At 43.5% G+C, this 14279-nt stretch overlaps 1 protein-coding gene across 2 annotated transcripts in view; it reads left to right on the top strand.

Moving 5' to 3' along the window:
- Positions 1–535: 535 nt before the first annotated feature.
- polr3b (polymerase (RNA) III (DNA directed) polypeptide B) overlaps positions 536–14279 on the top strand; it is a 39099-nt gene continuing 25355 nt past the window's right edge. Inside the window, exons 1-13 of one of the 2 annotated variants that reach the window (XM_029758834.1) lie at positions 536–752; positions 4598–4630; positions 4788–4844; positions 5640–5704; positions 5934–6009; positions 6238–6338; positions 6513–6604; positions 6897–7014; positions 7710–7818; positions 9709–9831; positions 11357–11473; positions 11862–11996; positions 13859–14020. In XM_029758834.1, the coding sequence (XP_029614694.1) occupies positions 681–752; positions 4598–4630; positions 4788–4844; positions 5640–5704; positions 5934–6009; positions 6238–6338; positions 6513–6604; positions 6897–7014; positions 7710–7818; positions 9709–9831; positions 11357–11473; positions 11862–11996; positions 13859–14020 (1260 nt within the window). In that variant the 5' untranslated portion in view covers positions 536–680. The remainder of the gene's footprint in view (positions 753–4597; positions 4631–4787; positions 4845–5639; positions 5705–5933; positions 6010–6237; positions 6339–6512; positions 6605–6896; positions 7015–7709; positions 7819–9708; positions 9832–11356; positions 11474–11861; positions 11997–13858; positions 14021–14279) is intronic. The other variant, XM_029758833.1, reaches the window with a different exon arrangement.

Raw genomic sequence — 14279 nt, 5'->3', positions numbered from 1 at the left:
TTGCTCACTAAGTCAATTATAAACTTAGGGTTTCTTGAGAGGGTAAGAGCTGGTGAGGAAGGAGTAGATCCAGTAAATATTGTAAATGAACATTTAAGAACTCAGTACTCTGGTGTCTTGAATACATGTACTGATGGGGGCGGGGAGGTCCTCTGGTCGAGAGAGAAGGGAGAAAGTGTAATCACAAGACTGAGACTGGGACACACAAGGCTCAACAGTATATTGAAATTGGTAGGAAAACATTGACTGGGAAGTGTGATCACTGTCACGAGGAGATGGAGACAGTGGAACATGTGCTATTTCAGTGCCAGCCATATGGGAGGGAAAGGGAGAGATTGTTATCAGATTTAATGAGTAATGGTGTTGAAGAGCCAAGCATAAGTGAACTGCTCAGAAAATCTTCAAGGGGTGTGGGTAATTATGTATTTCGTTTCGCATTTAGACCTTCCCTGTCTGGTCCACACTCCAGTCCAGTTGGTCGCGGTCATGCACCTTAAAGATGTCTGCCAACAACCATATAAAAACCACAGAAGAAGTAGCTGGTAACGTTTTCTTGTTCAGCACGGTAGTCTTTTGCTGTGACACATCGAAGCGTACATGCTGTAGCGGCTTCCGGTTGCAGGAGAAACATTGGAAATGTGTTCTGGTGTTTACACTTTTTCACACAAACAGTAAAAATCATGGAAATCCTTGGAGAGGAGTTTGGAGATATGACTCCCCAGCAGCTTGCGGCTCCTGTCAATACTATAGAGGTAATTATATTGTTGCATTAGCACAATAGGATGACTGGGCGAACAGATAAGCCGAAGTGGTGTGCAGTTTGCACATTGCCACCTGCTATGTGTTTTCATTTTCAATGTAACGTTAGCTAAAAACTACATGAGGTTGCTAAGTTAGCTAGCTATTTGCCTAGAAACCCGACGTTGAATTGCATTGAGTTCTACGGCAGAAATTTGCGTTTGATTCAGGAAAGCTCCGTCACGACCTTTACAAGTCAGAATTAAGTGAAAATGCCCGAGATGCCGGTGTTTGGAGGATATATTGGCACGGGTGTTGGGCCCGGGACGATGTCGAGTGCCAGCAAACCGTGCCAATATATCCTCCAAACACCGCCTTCTCGGGCATGATCACTTTTATACAACGGGGTTACCAACGTTCAAATAATGATTGACAGATTTAGATTAAAATAGTTACTTTGATGAATTTGTGTGTAAAATTTCATCCTTCCACAAGATATAGTCCCGACACAAATCTAGCGTTGCTACCCAAGCCGGCTGGTCGTAAGTTCCAAATCAATATCAGCAAAGTAGCCGTATTTGTTTAAGCTGTTTTCTAGTGACATTTATTTGGATACATCGATGACAATGCGCTAATGAGGCGCAAATTTGCCTGGCATCGAAAATGTGCTCACTCGTCACTGGACACTGTTGTTCAGAGAAGCTAGCTAACACAATCACTTCAAACTGAAGCTGGAAAGACCGCAAACGAGCTGCCCTTAGTTTCATTTGACCTTTTTTCAATTGACATTTCTTTGTACAGTCGTGGCCAAAAGTTTTGAGAATGACACATTAATTTTCAAAGTCTGCTGCCTCAGTGTCTTTAGATATTTTTGTCACATGTTACTATCCAATACTGAAGTATAATTACAAGCATTACATAAGTGTCAAAGGCTTTTATTGACAATTACATTAAGCTGATGCAAAGAGTCAATATTTGCAGTGTTGACCTTTCTTTTTCAAGACCTCTGCAATCCGCCCAGGCATGCTGTCAATTAACTTCTGGGCCACATCCTGACTTATGGCAGCCCATTTTTGCAAAATCAATTCTTGGAGTTTGTCAGAATGTGTGTTTTTGGCTGAGAAGCAACCCCACACATGAATGGTCTCAGGATGCTTTACTGTTGGCATGAAACAGGACTGATGGTAGCGCTCACCTTGTCTTCTCCGGACAAGCTTTTTTCCGGATGCCCCAAACAATCGGAAAGGGGATTCATCACAGAAAATGACTTTACCCCAGTCCTCAGCAGTCCAATCCCTGTACCTTTTGCAGAATATCAGTCTGTCCCTGATGTTTTTCCTGGAGAGCAGTGGCTTCTTTGCTGCCCATCTTGACACCAGGTCATCCTCCAAAAGTCTTCGCCTCACTTCTTGGGCACCCTGAAGCCTTCTTCACAACAATTGAACCGCTCTTCTTGAAGTTCTTGATGATCCGATAAATGGTTGATTTAGGTACAATCTTACTGGCAGCAATAACCTTGCCTGTGAAGCCTTTTTTGTGCAAAGCAATGAGGATGGCACGCGTTTCCTTGCAGGTAACCATGGTTGACAGAGGAAGAACAATGATTCCAAGCACCGCCCTACTTTTGAAGCTTCCAGTCTGTTATTTGAACTCAATCAGCATGACAGAGTGATCTCCAGCTTTGTCCTCGTCAACACTCACACTTGTGTTAACGAGAGAATCACTGACATGTCAGCTGGTCCTTTTGTGGCAGGGCTGAAATGCAGTGGAAATGTTTTTTGGGGATTCAATTCATTTGCAAGGCAAAGAGGGACTTTGCAATTAATTGCAATTCATCTGATCACTCTTAATAACATTCTGGAGTATATGCAAATTGCCATCATACAAACTGAGGCAGCAGACTTGGTGAAATTAATATTTGTCATTCGCAAAACTTTTGGCCACGACTGTATATATCCATAAAAATGGATGCCAGCTGATTCATGATTTAGGCAGGCAGCCGATCTGTCTCCTCCAGACTTGTTCATTATATGGGACAGCTGGAGATCGAATTTGAATATTGAACCAATGTTGGAGAGACGGACAGCAAGGTTTATACAAGTTTTTATAGTGGAGATCAAGTATATAAATTGCTGGGCTGATGAGACAGTGGATTGCGCAGTCAGATGGAACAGAGTAAATAGGCATTTTAATGTCATTGATTTAGCTGGTGGTAACTTGTGGAATAGACACTGGCTGGAATGTGGTTTTAGCCAATCAGCATTCCGGATTAGACCCACCCGTTGATAAAAATCATATGGGCAGAACCATGTAAACACGTGCACAATCTCGAAGTATGCATGCATGTATCTGGTGCATGTATTTGTATCTTGTGCGCATGCTTCAGTTGATAGAAAGTTGAATGCCGCTACCAGCGCTTTGAAAAGTCTATGTAATTATACTTTCCTGTGGCTATATTCCTACTACCATTCCTACTACCAAAAGGACCAACCGTACGGGCAACTTTTAAAAAAATTCAATATTCTGGTTTGTAGAGGTCCTAATAGGAAACTTACCTGATTCAAACTTATTTCTGGGTGCCAGGCTAGCTAGATACTAACTCTTGATCACAACTCCGTTCCATTACACATAAATCATTGGACAAAGCGTCTTCTGTAAGGGGGAGTTTTGTTGAGAGCGGCAATGCTCTAACAGGCATCGTTAGCTTTCATATCAGCAATAAATAATTTTCAAAAACCAAAAGGTTAAAATGATACACCTTGATAGGTTTAGTTTTAACACACAGCCATATCTCCGTGTTACAGCACTTGTTTACAGAAGACAACTAGCTATCTAGAATGCTCTGAACACCTGTGTGTAAGCGTAACCAAAGCTTATGGATATACTGACAAGATACAAAACGGTACAGCGTGCTGTATAGCTCATGCCTTTCTTTGGATTGGACACATCTCATTATTTTAATACTTAAAAAAAATATTAGATGAGGGTTGTTGACGTCAACCGCCTATATTCAATGGAGGGAGAGATGCTATGCTACTTCTCACTGCATGAATATGCATAGCCATCTCGAGACCACTCCGATATAGTGTTTCTTTTTTCTTCTCAAAGCTAAGCTGTGCTGATGTCACATGTCCTACTTATATACATTTTTTATTTAAGCTTTATTTAACTTGGCAAGTCAGTTAAGAACAAATTCTTATTTAAAATGATGGCCAAACCCGCACGACGCTGGACCAATTGTGCTCCACCCTGTGGGACTCCCAATCACGGCCAGATGTTATGCGACCTGGATTCGAACCAGGTACTGTAGTGATGCCTCTTGCACTGAGATGCAGTGTCTTAGACCACTGCGCCACTCAGGGGCTATATAGCAGTACACTTGTAACAACCTAAGCATTACGACATTTCTATTCAATCAAATAAGCCATTCATTTTTTTTGTTGACTGAATTTGACACTTTCTCATTGACCTCCATAGAAAAACTCCTTCCTTGGTGTGTGGAAAAACAAAGAAAAAAAACACCACGTGCTAGAGAGAGACAGATTTTGTGCCGAGTTGGGCCGCTCTCTTTACCTCTTCCTCCCTGGGGTATCTCAGGAAGTGTAGCAGAAGTGTAGTTTTGTCAGATGGAGGCACCCATAGCTGCATGGATCTGTGCAAGAGATGATTATTGACGTCTTAAAACAGTGTCGGGATTGTAGTTGTGAGCCATTCGTGGGTGAAGCTAATGGCTGAAAACTGTAGGGAGAAGGCAGAATGCCGCCTAGGGAGCCAGCTAGATACCAACTCCTAGCAACATCCTGATGTGTATTATTGTTTCTTTACTTGGATCTCTGCAACTGCTTGTTTTTTTCCATAGGAAAAATGGAAACTATTGCCAGCTTTTTTGAAGGTAAGGAAGAGTTTGTTTGCTGTTTCTACTATATAGTGGATATAGCTAATGATACAGTGAATTCCACATGAACCCGGATAATTGTCTTTCACCTCATTCTTCACTTTTACTGTCTGTTTGCCATCTCTAGTCCCTCTATTAATGTCTGATATTTCAGGTGAAAGGTCTGGTGAAACAGCACATTGACTCCTTCAACTACTTCATCAATGTGGAGGTAAAGAAACCGTTTCATCACTTGGTGTAACATAAGGATAGAAATAGAATGTATAGAATGGTCACGTGAAAAAAACATCAGCTGTTTAGGCTGGGCTGTACCAGAATCTTGGCTTACAGAAGACGTTGATATGGTGAATCTCCTTTAAGCCCAGGAAGTAGCCATTCAATTTGCCATTCACCAGCTTTTCAAGATTAATAATATCAAAATACATTTGTTACTCACAAAATATGGATTTTCGATTAGCAACTATAGTCATTTACTGCGGTTACGGTCGGTATGTACTTCCAAAAAAGGTTACATGCAACTGAAACAATGCCTCTTCGGCACCTCTGTAGTGAGCTGGAGACTTATGACCTGTGCATGGCAGTAAGGTTACACCGCCAATGTAAATCGCTCACGTCCCAAGGATCCCCAATAGCACAAACCTTAGTGCTATGCACATGTTTTAAGTCTTCAACAGCTTGGAGGTGCCGAGGAGGCATTTTTTTCAGCTGCATGTAACTTTGTATTTATATCTTTTTTGCAAGTACACACTGGCCGTGACTGCAGTAAATGACTATAGCTGCTAATCAAAACTCCATAATTGGTGAGTAACGACTGTATTTTGACATTTAAGCTTGAAAAGCTGGTGAATGGCTGTTTCCTGGGCTTAAAGGATTTTTGCCATATCAAAGTCTCCTGTAAGGCCAGATTCTGGTTCGAGGCCTACTTCCATATGGCATTATTTTGCAAGTGTATTGTGTAGCTACCCAAGCTATGTCTAAATTTGAGCATATGTGTGGTTTATTACAGATAAAGAAGATAATGAAAGCAAACGAAAAGATCACAAGTGATGCTGATCCCATGTGGTACCTAAAGTAAGCTGCAGGTCCTACTCCCTATACATGCCATCCAACAACAAACATTGGTGGGAATTCAATGCTGCTGGTCTAAGAAGGCTTTGAACCAGCAACGTTTTACTTACGAGGCCGACACACAACAAGCAGTCCAGACTATATTTTTAAAGAATAATGTGCTTACTTAAAATCCATGGCAAACTACAGTATCATTTCTAAAACTAAAATAACACCAGCGATTCATTTCCAGGTACCTCAATATATACGTTGGCATGCCTGATGTTGAAGAGAGCTTCAATGTAACCAGACCAGTGTCTCCACACGAGGTGAATCTAGTCTGTTTCCCCTTCCCCGCAAAAATATCACAAACCATTGCACAATAGTGTCACACAGTTGAATAGTCTCTGTGCTTAACTAGGAGGCCATTACAATATGTCCTCCTAGATACAACATATTAGGTCTTCCTCAACCCACGGCTGAGTTTTAGCACACTTTGAGATAAAAATGAACATTTATGAATACAACTCATTAAAGCCGCATTGTTTCCACCCCAGTGTCGTCTCAGGGACATGACTTACTCTGCACCAATCACAGTGGACATCGAGTACACCCGTGGCAGTCAGAGAATCATCCGCAATGCTCTGCCCATTGGAAGGTACTGCTCTCTCCCTCTGCAAACCCTCTGTTTATCACACTAACCAGTTCTTACTTCACTGAAGTTCAGTGTTTCGGTAGTACATGTTTGTAACTTCCTATAGAATGTGTATTGTTTGCACCACTCTCTCTGAGATTTTCCTACTAACGGTGTGTTGAACTATATTCTACCCAGGATGCCCATCATGCTGCGCAGCTCTAACTGTGTCCTCACGGGGAAGACGTCCATGGAGTACTCCAAACTCAACGAGTGCCCTCTGGATCCAGGTAAGCAACACCTAGCTGAACACCTTTGCATGGGGCCGACTCTTCTCCTGGAGGGCCACCTGCAGTATGTGAAGACTTGTTCCAGCCCAGCACTGATTCAAGTAATCAACTAGTGACAATTTTCAATTTAGACCACATTAGTCTAACCAGGTGTGTTAGAGCTGGGCTAGATCAAAAACATGCACACAGTGGCCTTGTTGGACCAGAATTGCCCATCGCAAGAATGCTTGCTGTAGTGCCGAGCATCAGAATGCATAGGTGTGAATTTGTGTCCTTGTCTCTACATCCACAGGGGGCTATTTCATTGTCAAAGGTCAGGAGAAGGTCATTCTGATCCAGGAGCAGCTGTCAAAGAACCGCATCATTGTGGAGCAGGACAGGAAGGGGGCAGTAGGAGCCTCTGTGACCAGGTGATATCACTCGTATTTAGAATGACTTGACCTGATTGTTAGCCTCCCTACTTAGGCTCCAGCTGCAGTTTGGTGGAAATGCTTTGCTCCTGTTGGTATTTTCATACTGTTAGGTTCTAATAGAGTAACAACTCGACGGACACTGTGAAAGCTTAAGCCAAGTTTATTCATCCCAAAGGGTCAAACGGCTGTACAAACGACAACATATTCACACAAGCACTGATATTTAACCCTTTCTCCTCTGCTGAGTCTCCTCCTCCACATCTGAATAGCCAATGCATCTCTGTTGCTAGACAGAACCTTAGTGATATCTGTTCTTCCTCACTTCATCTGACCTGACCTCTGCCCCAAAGTGCTCACTCCTCCCCAACTCACGGCTGTCATGGTGACTGGTACCAGACTGTGTCTCTTCTCCTCCCAGAGGATCCCTGATGGCTAACAATAACATATCCTGACATAATGTAAACATTAAACATTACCCTCTCCCTCAGTGACATAAGTATATTTCATATTCTCAGAACCCAACAATACCTACTTTCTTTCAGGATTGATGCAGTTTATTGTTTTCTCATGTATTGCTTACTTGAGTGCTTTATCATTGTAAGACTGTATGCTCTGTATCCGCATGTGTTTATCCAACCCTCACTTCACTAACCACCATTCTCCGCTCAAACGGCTTTGTCATGAGGTTACAGTTCCACCCATGAGAAGAAGAGCAGGACCAATATGATCGTTAAGCAGGGCCGCTTCTACCTGAGACACAACGCACTGTCAGAGGACGCCCCCATTGCCATTATATTCAAGGTAAGAATGTCACAAGTCCACATGGTGGCGCTGTCCAACTACAGAATATGACTATAGATCATGCCAGGCTCTGCCACCTCTCTACCCTGTTCAGCATTGTTGTTCAATGTGTTGGGAGTGGAACCCACTTGTGCTACCAATTGAGAACTAATTAGCTACTATAAAATTAACTAATCTAATATCAAAATCAGTTTATGGACATGCTGCAGCCATTAGCTCTGTAACAATTGCTTCTAATTTGAGTTCAAAATTAGAGTTGCTTCATTCAAGCAACAGCAGAACACAATTTTACTGAAATAATGTTTGTGTGATAATCTTGTTCGGTCATACAATCAAATGTTATTTGTCACCTGCGCCGAATACAACAGGTGTAGACCTTTATAGTGAAATGCTTACTTACAAGCCCTTAACCAACAATGCAGTTCTAAGAAAAACCTAAAAGAACAAATAATTAAAGAGCAGCAGTAATAACAATAGCGGAACTATATATAGGGGGTACCGGTACAGAGTCAATGTGCGGAGGCACGGGTTTCTGTAATTATGTACATGTAGGTAGAGTTATTAAAGTGGCTATGCATAGATGACAGAGTAGCAGCAGTGTGGGGGGGGGGGGGGCAATGCAAATAGTCTGGGTAGCCATTTGATTAGCTGTTCAGGAGTCTTATGGCTTGGGGGTAGAAGCTATTTAGAAGCCTCTTGGACCTAGACTTGGTGCTCCGGTACCACTTGCCATGCAGTAGCAGAGTGAACAGTCTATGACTAGGGTGGCTGGAGTCTTTGACGATTTATATGGCCTTCCTCTGACACTGCCTCGTATAGAGTTCCTGGATGGCAGGAAGCTTTGCCCCGGTGATGTACTGGGCCATATGCACTACCCTCTGTAGTGCCTTGCGGTCAGAGGCTGAGCAGTTGCCATACCAGGCAGTGATGCAACCTGTCAAGATGCTCTCGATGGTGCAAACCTTTTGAGGATCTGAGGACCCATGCAAAATCTTTTCAGTCTCCCGAGGGGAATAGGTTTTTTCGTGCCCTCTTCACAACTGTCTTGGTGTGCTTGGCCCATGACAGTTTGTTGGTGATGTGGATGCCAAGGAACTTCAAATCAAATGTATTTATAAAGCCCTTCTTACATCAGCTGATATCTCAAAGTGCTGTACAGAAACCCAGCCTAAAACCCCAAACAGCAAGCAATGCAGGTGTAGAAGCACAATGGCTAGGAAAAACTCCCTAGAAAGGCTAGAACCTAGGAAGAAACCTAGAGAGGAACCAGGCTATGAGGGGTGGCCAGTCCTCTTCTGGCTGTTAAAATGTCTCTATTAACCTGTTGGCAGCATTGTCATCAATGAGTTTCCCCTTGGACAGCCCTCTCCAAACAACATGTCCAATGTGGCAGTGTAGCATTTTGAGTTTGTCTTTTCACTAGTGTGGCGTGTTGGCCTTGCTGGTTTGTTTCTCCTACCCTCATGCATCCTGGGTGAATTCCTTCTGGCCCTCGTTGCGTTCTGCAACAATGCCAACCAGTATAAGCAAAAATCAGAGAACCTTGTGACTTCTGCCTCACCTCTTTGCTTGTCTGTACTTCTCCCTTTATCTCCTCCATCTTCCAGCCACTCCTCTTTTCTTCTCCCATCCTCTTTGTCAAATCCTTTATACCTCTTTCTCTTCCACTTCATCATCCTTTCACTTGTACCTCTCCACCATATGCCCTCCTTCAAATTCCCCCACCCCTCCATACTTCCCTGATGCCTCTGTCATCCACCTCAAACCTCGCCCTTAAACCTCCATCTCCTCTATTCTGCCCTCATACCTTCCCTCCATCCCTTCCCTCCCACATGTCATCTCCTTTATATCAAACCCTCTAATAATATGTCCTCCTGTACCTCCTCACAGGCTATGGGTGTGGAGAGTGACCAGGAGATAGTGCAGATGATTGGGACAGAGGAGCACGTCATGGCTAACTTCTCCCCCAGCCTGGAAGAGTGCCAGAAAGCCCAGATCTTCACAGAGATACAGGTACATGATTCCCTCTCTCTGCCTTCTCTGGAACCTGCTGTGGTCTGGTGAACCCATGTCAGAGGTTTCTGAATCACACTGGCCTGGGAGGTACAGGTGATGCACGTAGCTTAAGTTGTTAGCATGTTGTGATGCCTAAACCAACTCAACAAAACTTTAAATCAATCCACTTTTCAAGTTACTTTGAGAGGATTTTGGCGTGAATCACATGTATAGCATTGTTATTTGGGGTTCATTGACAACGTTAAGTTGGTGACAGTGGTTAGGTAAATAAACCCAAAGCACGGATTGCAGTCTCTCCTTTGTCCAGTTCTTTCAAAGCAAGGAAAAGTAATTTTGTGATTTGAGTGAACTATCTCTGACAACTAGTGGCTTTACTAGGCCCTTTTCCTCTGACCATTTGACCTGATTATATCTACTAATATTGTCTGAGTAGAACTTGACTGTTTCAAATACACAGATTTTAACAGCTCTCAATAGAATGTATTCTTACGAGGAGATGTCTTGAGTTTGGGCCACAGCTTTTGTAATGCCTAGCAATTAAAGAATATTACTTAATAGGCCAACATGTCGTCTTTGACATGTGTTATTGAATGCAGTGGACCAATCTGTCTGAAAATAAGACCCTTGTCTAGCAGGAGGAACCAGCAATGCATTGATGAGGGCCATATTAGCATCCTAGCAATGGCCGTTGGACTAGATTTGAATGCATGTTTTCATGCCTTTTCAGTATTGTTATACCGCTGATGCGCGATACGTCAAGCTAAGCCTCAGTAGGCCTATAAAATAGATATTAGTCCAGGCGTGGGCAAACCTGTTGGCACCAGAGCCACTTTGAAATTCAACAGAGAGCCATGCAGAATTTACCCATGTTTATATACATTAACATAAACTGTGATTCTGTTCTGAGTGACTGCCTTTGCCATTATGGTAGCATAATGCACAGGTCAGGATGGCATGCCTCTTCACTGGTGTCCTCAGTAGCCAATAGTTATAGCCTGCAGGGTGGGTGGTCTGGAGGATGCGCTCAGTCTCACTGACCTCTGACCTTCTCTCTAGAGCATGACACAGAACATCGCTGACACAGGTGTGATAGTTGTGTGGGGGCATAAGGGCGGACTCATCCGGTTGTGGCTTTTTGGGATTCACTTGACCCGCTACAACTCTGATCCCTCAGTGTTCATTTGGGTCCTTTTCTTCTTGATACAGTGAACGTGCATGTCACACATTTTCATCACTCTAGAATTACGTCTTCAGTTCTTTTAAGTTTGTCTCTTTGATCTGAGATAGTTAGACTTTTTTTAAATTCTATTTTTATTATTGGTGTGCAGTTAAAGCTGTTCTATTCTCATCCCTCTGTGTTTCCTAGGCTCTGAAATACATTGGGAAGATGTTCTATTCTCATCCCTCTGTGTTCCTAGGCTCTGAAATACATTGGGAAGATGTTCTATTCTCATCCCTCTGTGTTCCTAGGCTCTGAAATACATTGGGAAGATGTTCTATTCTCATCCCTCTGTGTTCCTAGGCTCTGAAATACATTGGGAATAAGGTGCGGAGACAGCGCATGTGGGGAGGGCCCAAGAAGACCAAGATGGAGGAGGCCAGAGAGCTGTTGGCTTCCCTCATCCTCACTCATGTACCTGTAAGTGCTGTCAGATTGACCACACCAACAAAATGCTTTATACACACCTCTCTGGCCCAGGATTTACTGTGGAACTATCAGTATTATCAGGTGTTGTAGGGTTAAAGCACTGAGCTCGCCATACCATAAGATGATTTAGTTTTGTCACCTGTACCCTTATCTATTCTTTATTAGTATGGCTATGAGTGGACACATTTGTAAGGTATACACTTGTGTTAACATGATTCAGTGACTTTACTACCAGGGTTGGGGTCAATTCAGGAAGTAAACTAAAGTTCAAATTCCAATTTTCCTCAATTCTCTGAGAAGAAACTACAATTTCAGTTTACTCCCTGAATTGACATAGACATGGGATTGACTCAAACCCTGTATTCTATTCCACCTCCAGGTGAAGGAGTTTAACTTCCGGGCCAAGTGTATCTACCTAGCGGTGATGGTGCGCAGGGTGATCCTAGCCCAAGGAGAGAACAAGGTGGACGACAGAGACTACTATGGCAACAAGCGCCTGGAGTTGGCTGGACAGGTGAATGAATACGTCTCGGTCTTCTGTCTCCTCTACTGTAGCTCTATCTGAAGCACCAGTGTCTCTCTATCCTAATATAACCTCTGTCCTCCTGACCCCTTACGCTAAATTGAATAATCAAAAGTACGCTAAATAGAACTCCTGTGACCCTGTTTTTTTAGTTTACACCCTCCGTTAGTGTACTCCAGCACATTGTCTGTGTGAACAGTCCTATGGTAACTTACTCTATCACATCGGGAGGCACAGAGTTACCTGAGTACATTTGCCTGTGCGGACTTCTTTTACCACATTTGCCTGCACAGCCTTCCTCCAGCACAGTGGCCTACAGTAAGCAGAGCCTTCTCTGGGTCTGTCTACACAGTAGGACTCTCTCACACTGCTCTGTAATGAAATGAAAGATGAGTTGCAGCATTTATTACTAATGGATTAAAGGGTAGGTTTTGGGACTGTTGTACAGGCCCAGCAGCGTGAGCCTCTTTTGCGTACGATGATGCTAGTTTCTTTGTATAGAACTATGCACCTTAGATGTATTTTTACATACAAACTTTGTTTCCGAACTCTGAATCAAATAGCCTTCCTGTCACTGATAGCAAATCAAAATAAAAACTTTCTATGTTTTACAATTATCAAGTCCCATTCGTAGCCTGATTTTCAGATGTGTCCATGTAACAGGATTATTAGGGAATTCTTTCTTCTTGCAAAGCATGTAAAAGTTTTAATCAAACTATTATATCAATCTGAGTATTCACAATAATCATATTATTGTGTGCATGTACTGTGTCCAGAGTTTCTTCATCCCACAGAGGTATTAATCCTTTCTTCCTCCCCAGTCAAAACAATTCTCTATATGCAGTGCTTCGTACTTCTCTGAGAACTGATCCCAGGCCTGTGCTAATCGATAGACTCTACACCAGTCTCCCCGTGCCCTGATCTTTCACCTGTCTGTCACCCCTCTCCCTCTATTAATTCCCACTTTTTTTGTTGCCTGTTTTGTTTTCTTCCTCATCCCTCCCTGCCTCGCTCTGTATCCCCGCCTCGCTCTGTATCCTCGGCTAGCGTTGTCAGGAGGGAGAGATACGCAGCACCAAAACCCCAGGGCCGGGGAAGCGGAGCCATTTTCCCGAGCCTTGACAAAGGAATGGCCGCCTTGACTGGAGCGATTTGAGCTAATCCTACAGGCCCCGGCTCTGATAATGTAATTACGGCTGTCTTAAGGCCTTTAATTTCCCACCACCCGACCTTCTCTGATTGAGGAGGGGGGCGCAGGGCCTCCTTTCAATAGAGGGCTTAAGTACTCACAACGCCCAGCAATCTCTCCTCTCTCCAATTATGATTCCCTGACATTCAGCTAATTGGCCCGTCTGTGCGACGGAAGCTTTATTTCTTTATTATACAATTTGCCAGGACTGCTTGTTTGTTTTGATGTATGAAAATGTGTTGGGGGTTGAGAGAGTGAGAGAGGTGCCTTACTGAGGAGAGGAGAGAGACCTGGAAGAGTGGCCAGGTCAGGCTTATCTCAGGGTTGGCACACCTGTTTATTAAATCTGTCGCCCAGGACCTGGTCATTGTCTCTGAGATGATAGCGGAGAGGAACAGAACAGCTGTGAGCAGAAGCCAGGAGAACAGAGGGTTTGCCTTGCATGTGTCTCCAGGGGATACCACTAGCTCTCTGAGTATTGTTATTTCACGTCTAGTTAGTTGCGTCAGAGACTTGATGTTTCCACTGTGTCAGTTTTGCCTTTTAGATCACAGTGACTCTTATGGAGAGAGAGGACCTGATCTTAGATCAGCACTCCTACTCAGACACTTAATACGTATGGTTCTGACTGTACTACTGACACTCTCTCGCCCCACCTGGCTAGCTGCTGTCTCTGCTGTTTGAGGATCTCTTTAAGAAGTTCAACTCCGAGCTGAAGAAGATCTCAGACCAGATCATCCCCAAGCAGCGGGCGGCACAGTTTGACATTGTCAAACACATGCGCCAGGACCAGATCACCAACGGCATGGTCAACGCCATCTCCACCGTGAGTGCTGCTCTCCGCCCCCATTTCAAGCTCTGGTCCCTTATGCCAGACAGTGCAAAGGTATCCATATGGATTGACTAATGTCAAAAGGGCATTCTAGGTTGTCAGGTTTTTTTGTGTTCAATTTTGAATGTAATGTTTCTGTACCTTACACAATTGTGAGGTTGGTCTTCTATTCTTTCATTTTTCTTAATATCGTGAAGATATTGTGTCAAAGCTGATGCCACAGTGAATTGCACTTAGCGCCATCAATCAATCA

Source organism: Salmo trutta, chromosome 7 (genome assembly GCF_901001165.1).
Source record: "Salmo trutta chromosome 7, fSalTru1.1, whole genome shotgun sequence".
Taxonomy (NCBI): Eukaryota; Metazoa; Chordata; class Actinopteri; order Salmoniformes; family Salmonidae; genus Salmo; species Salmo trutta.
This window is presented reverse-complemented; position numbering and strand designations above follow the sequence as displayed.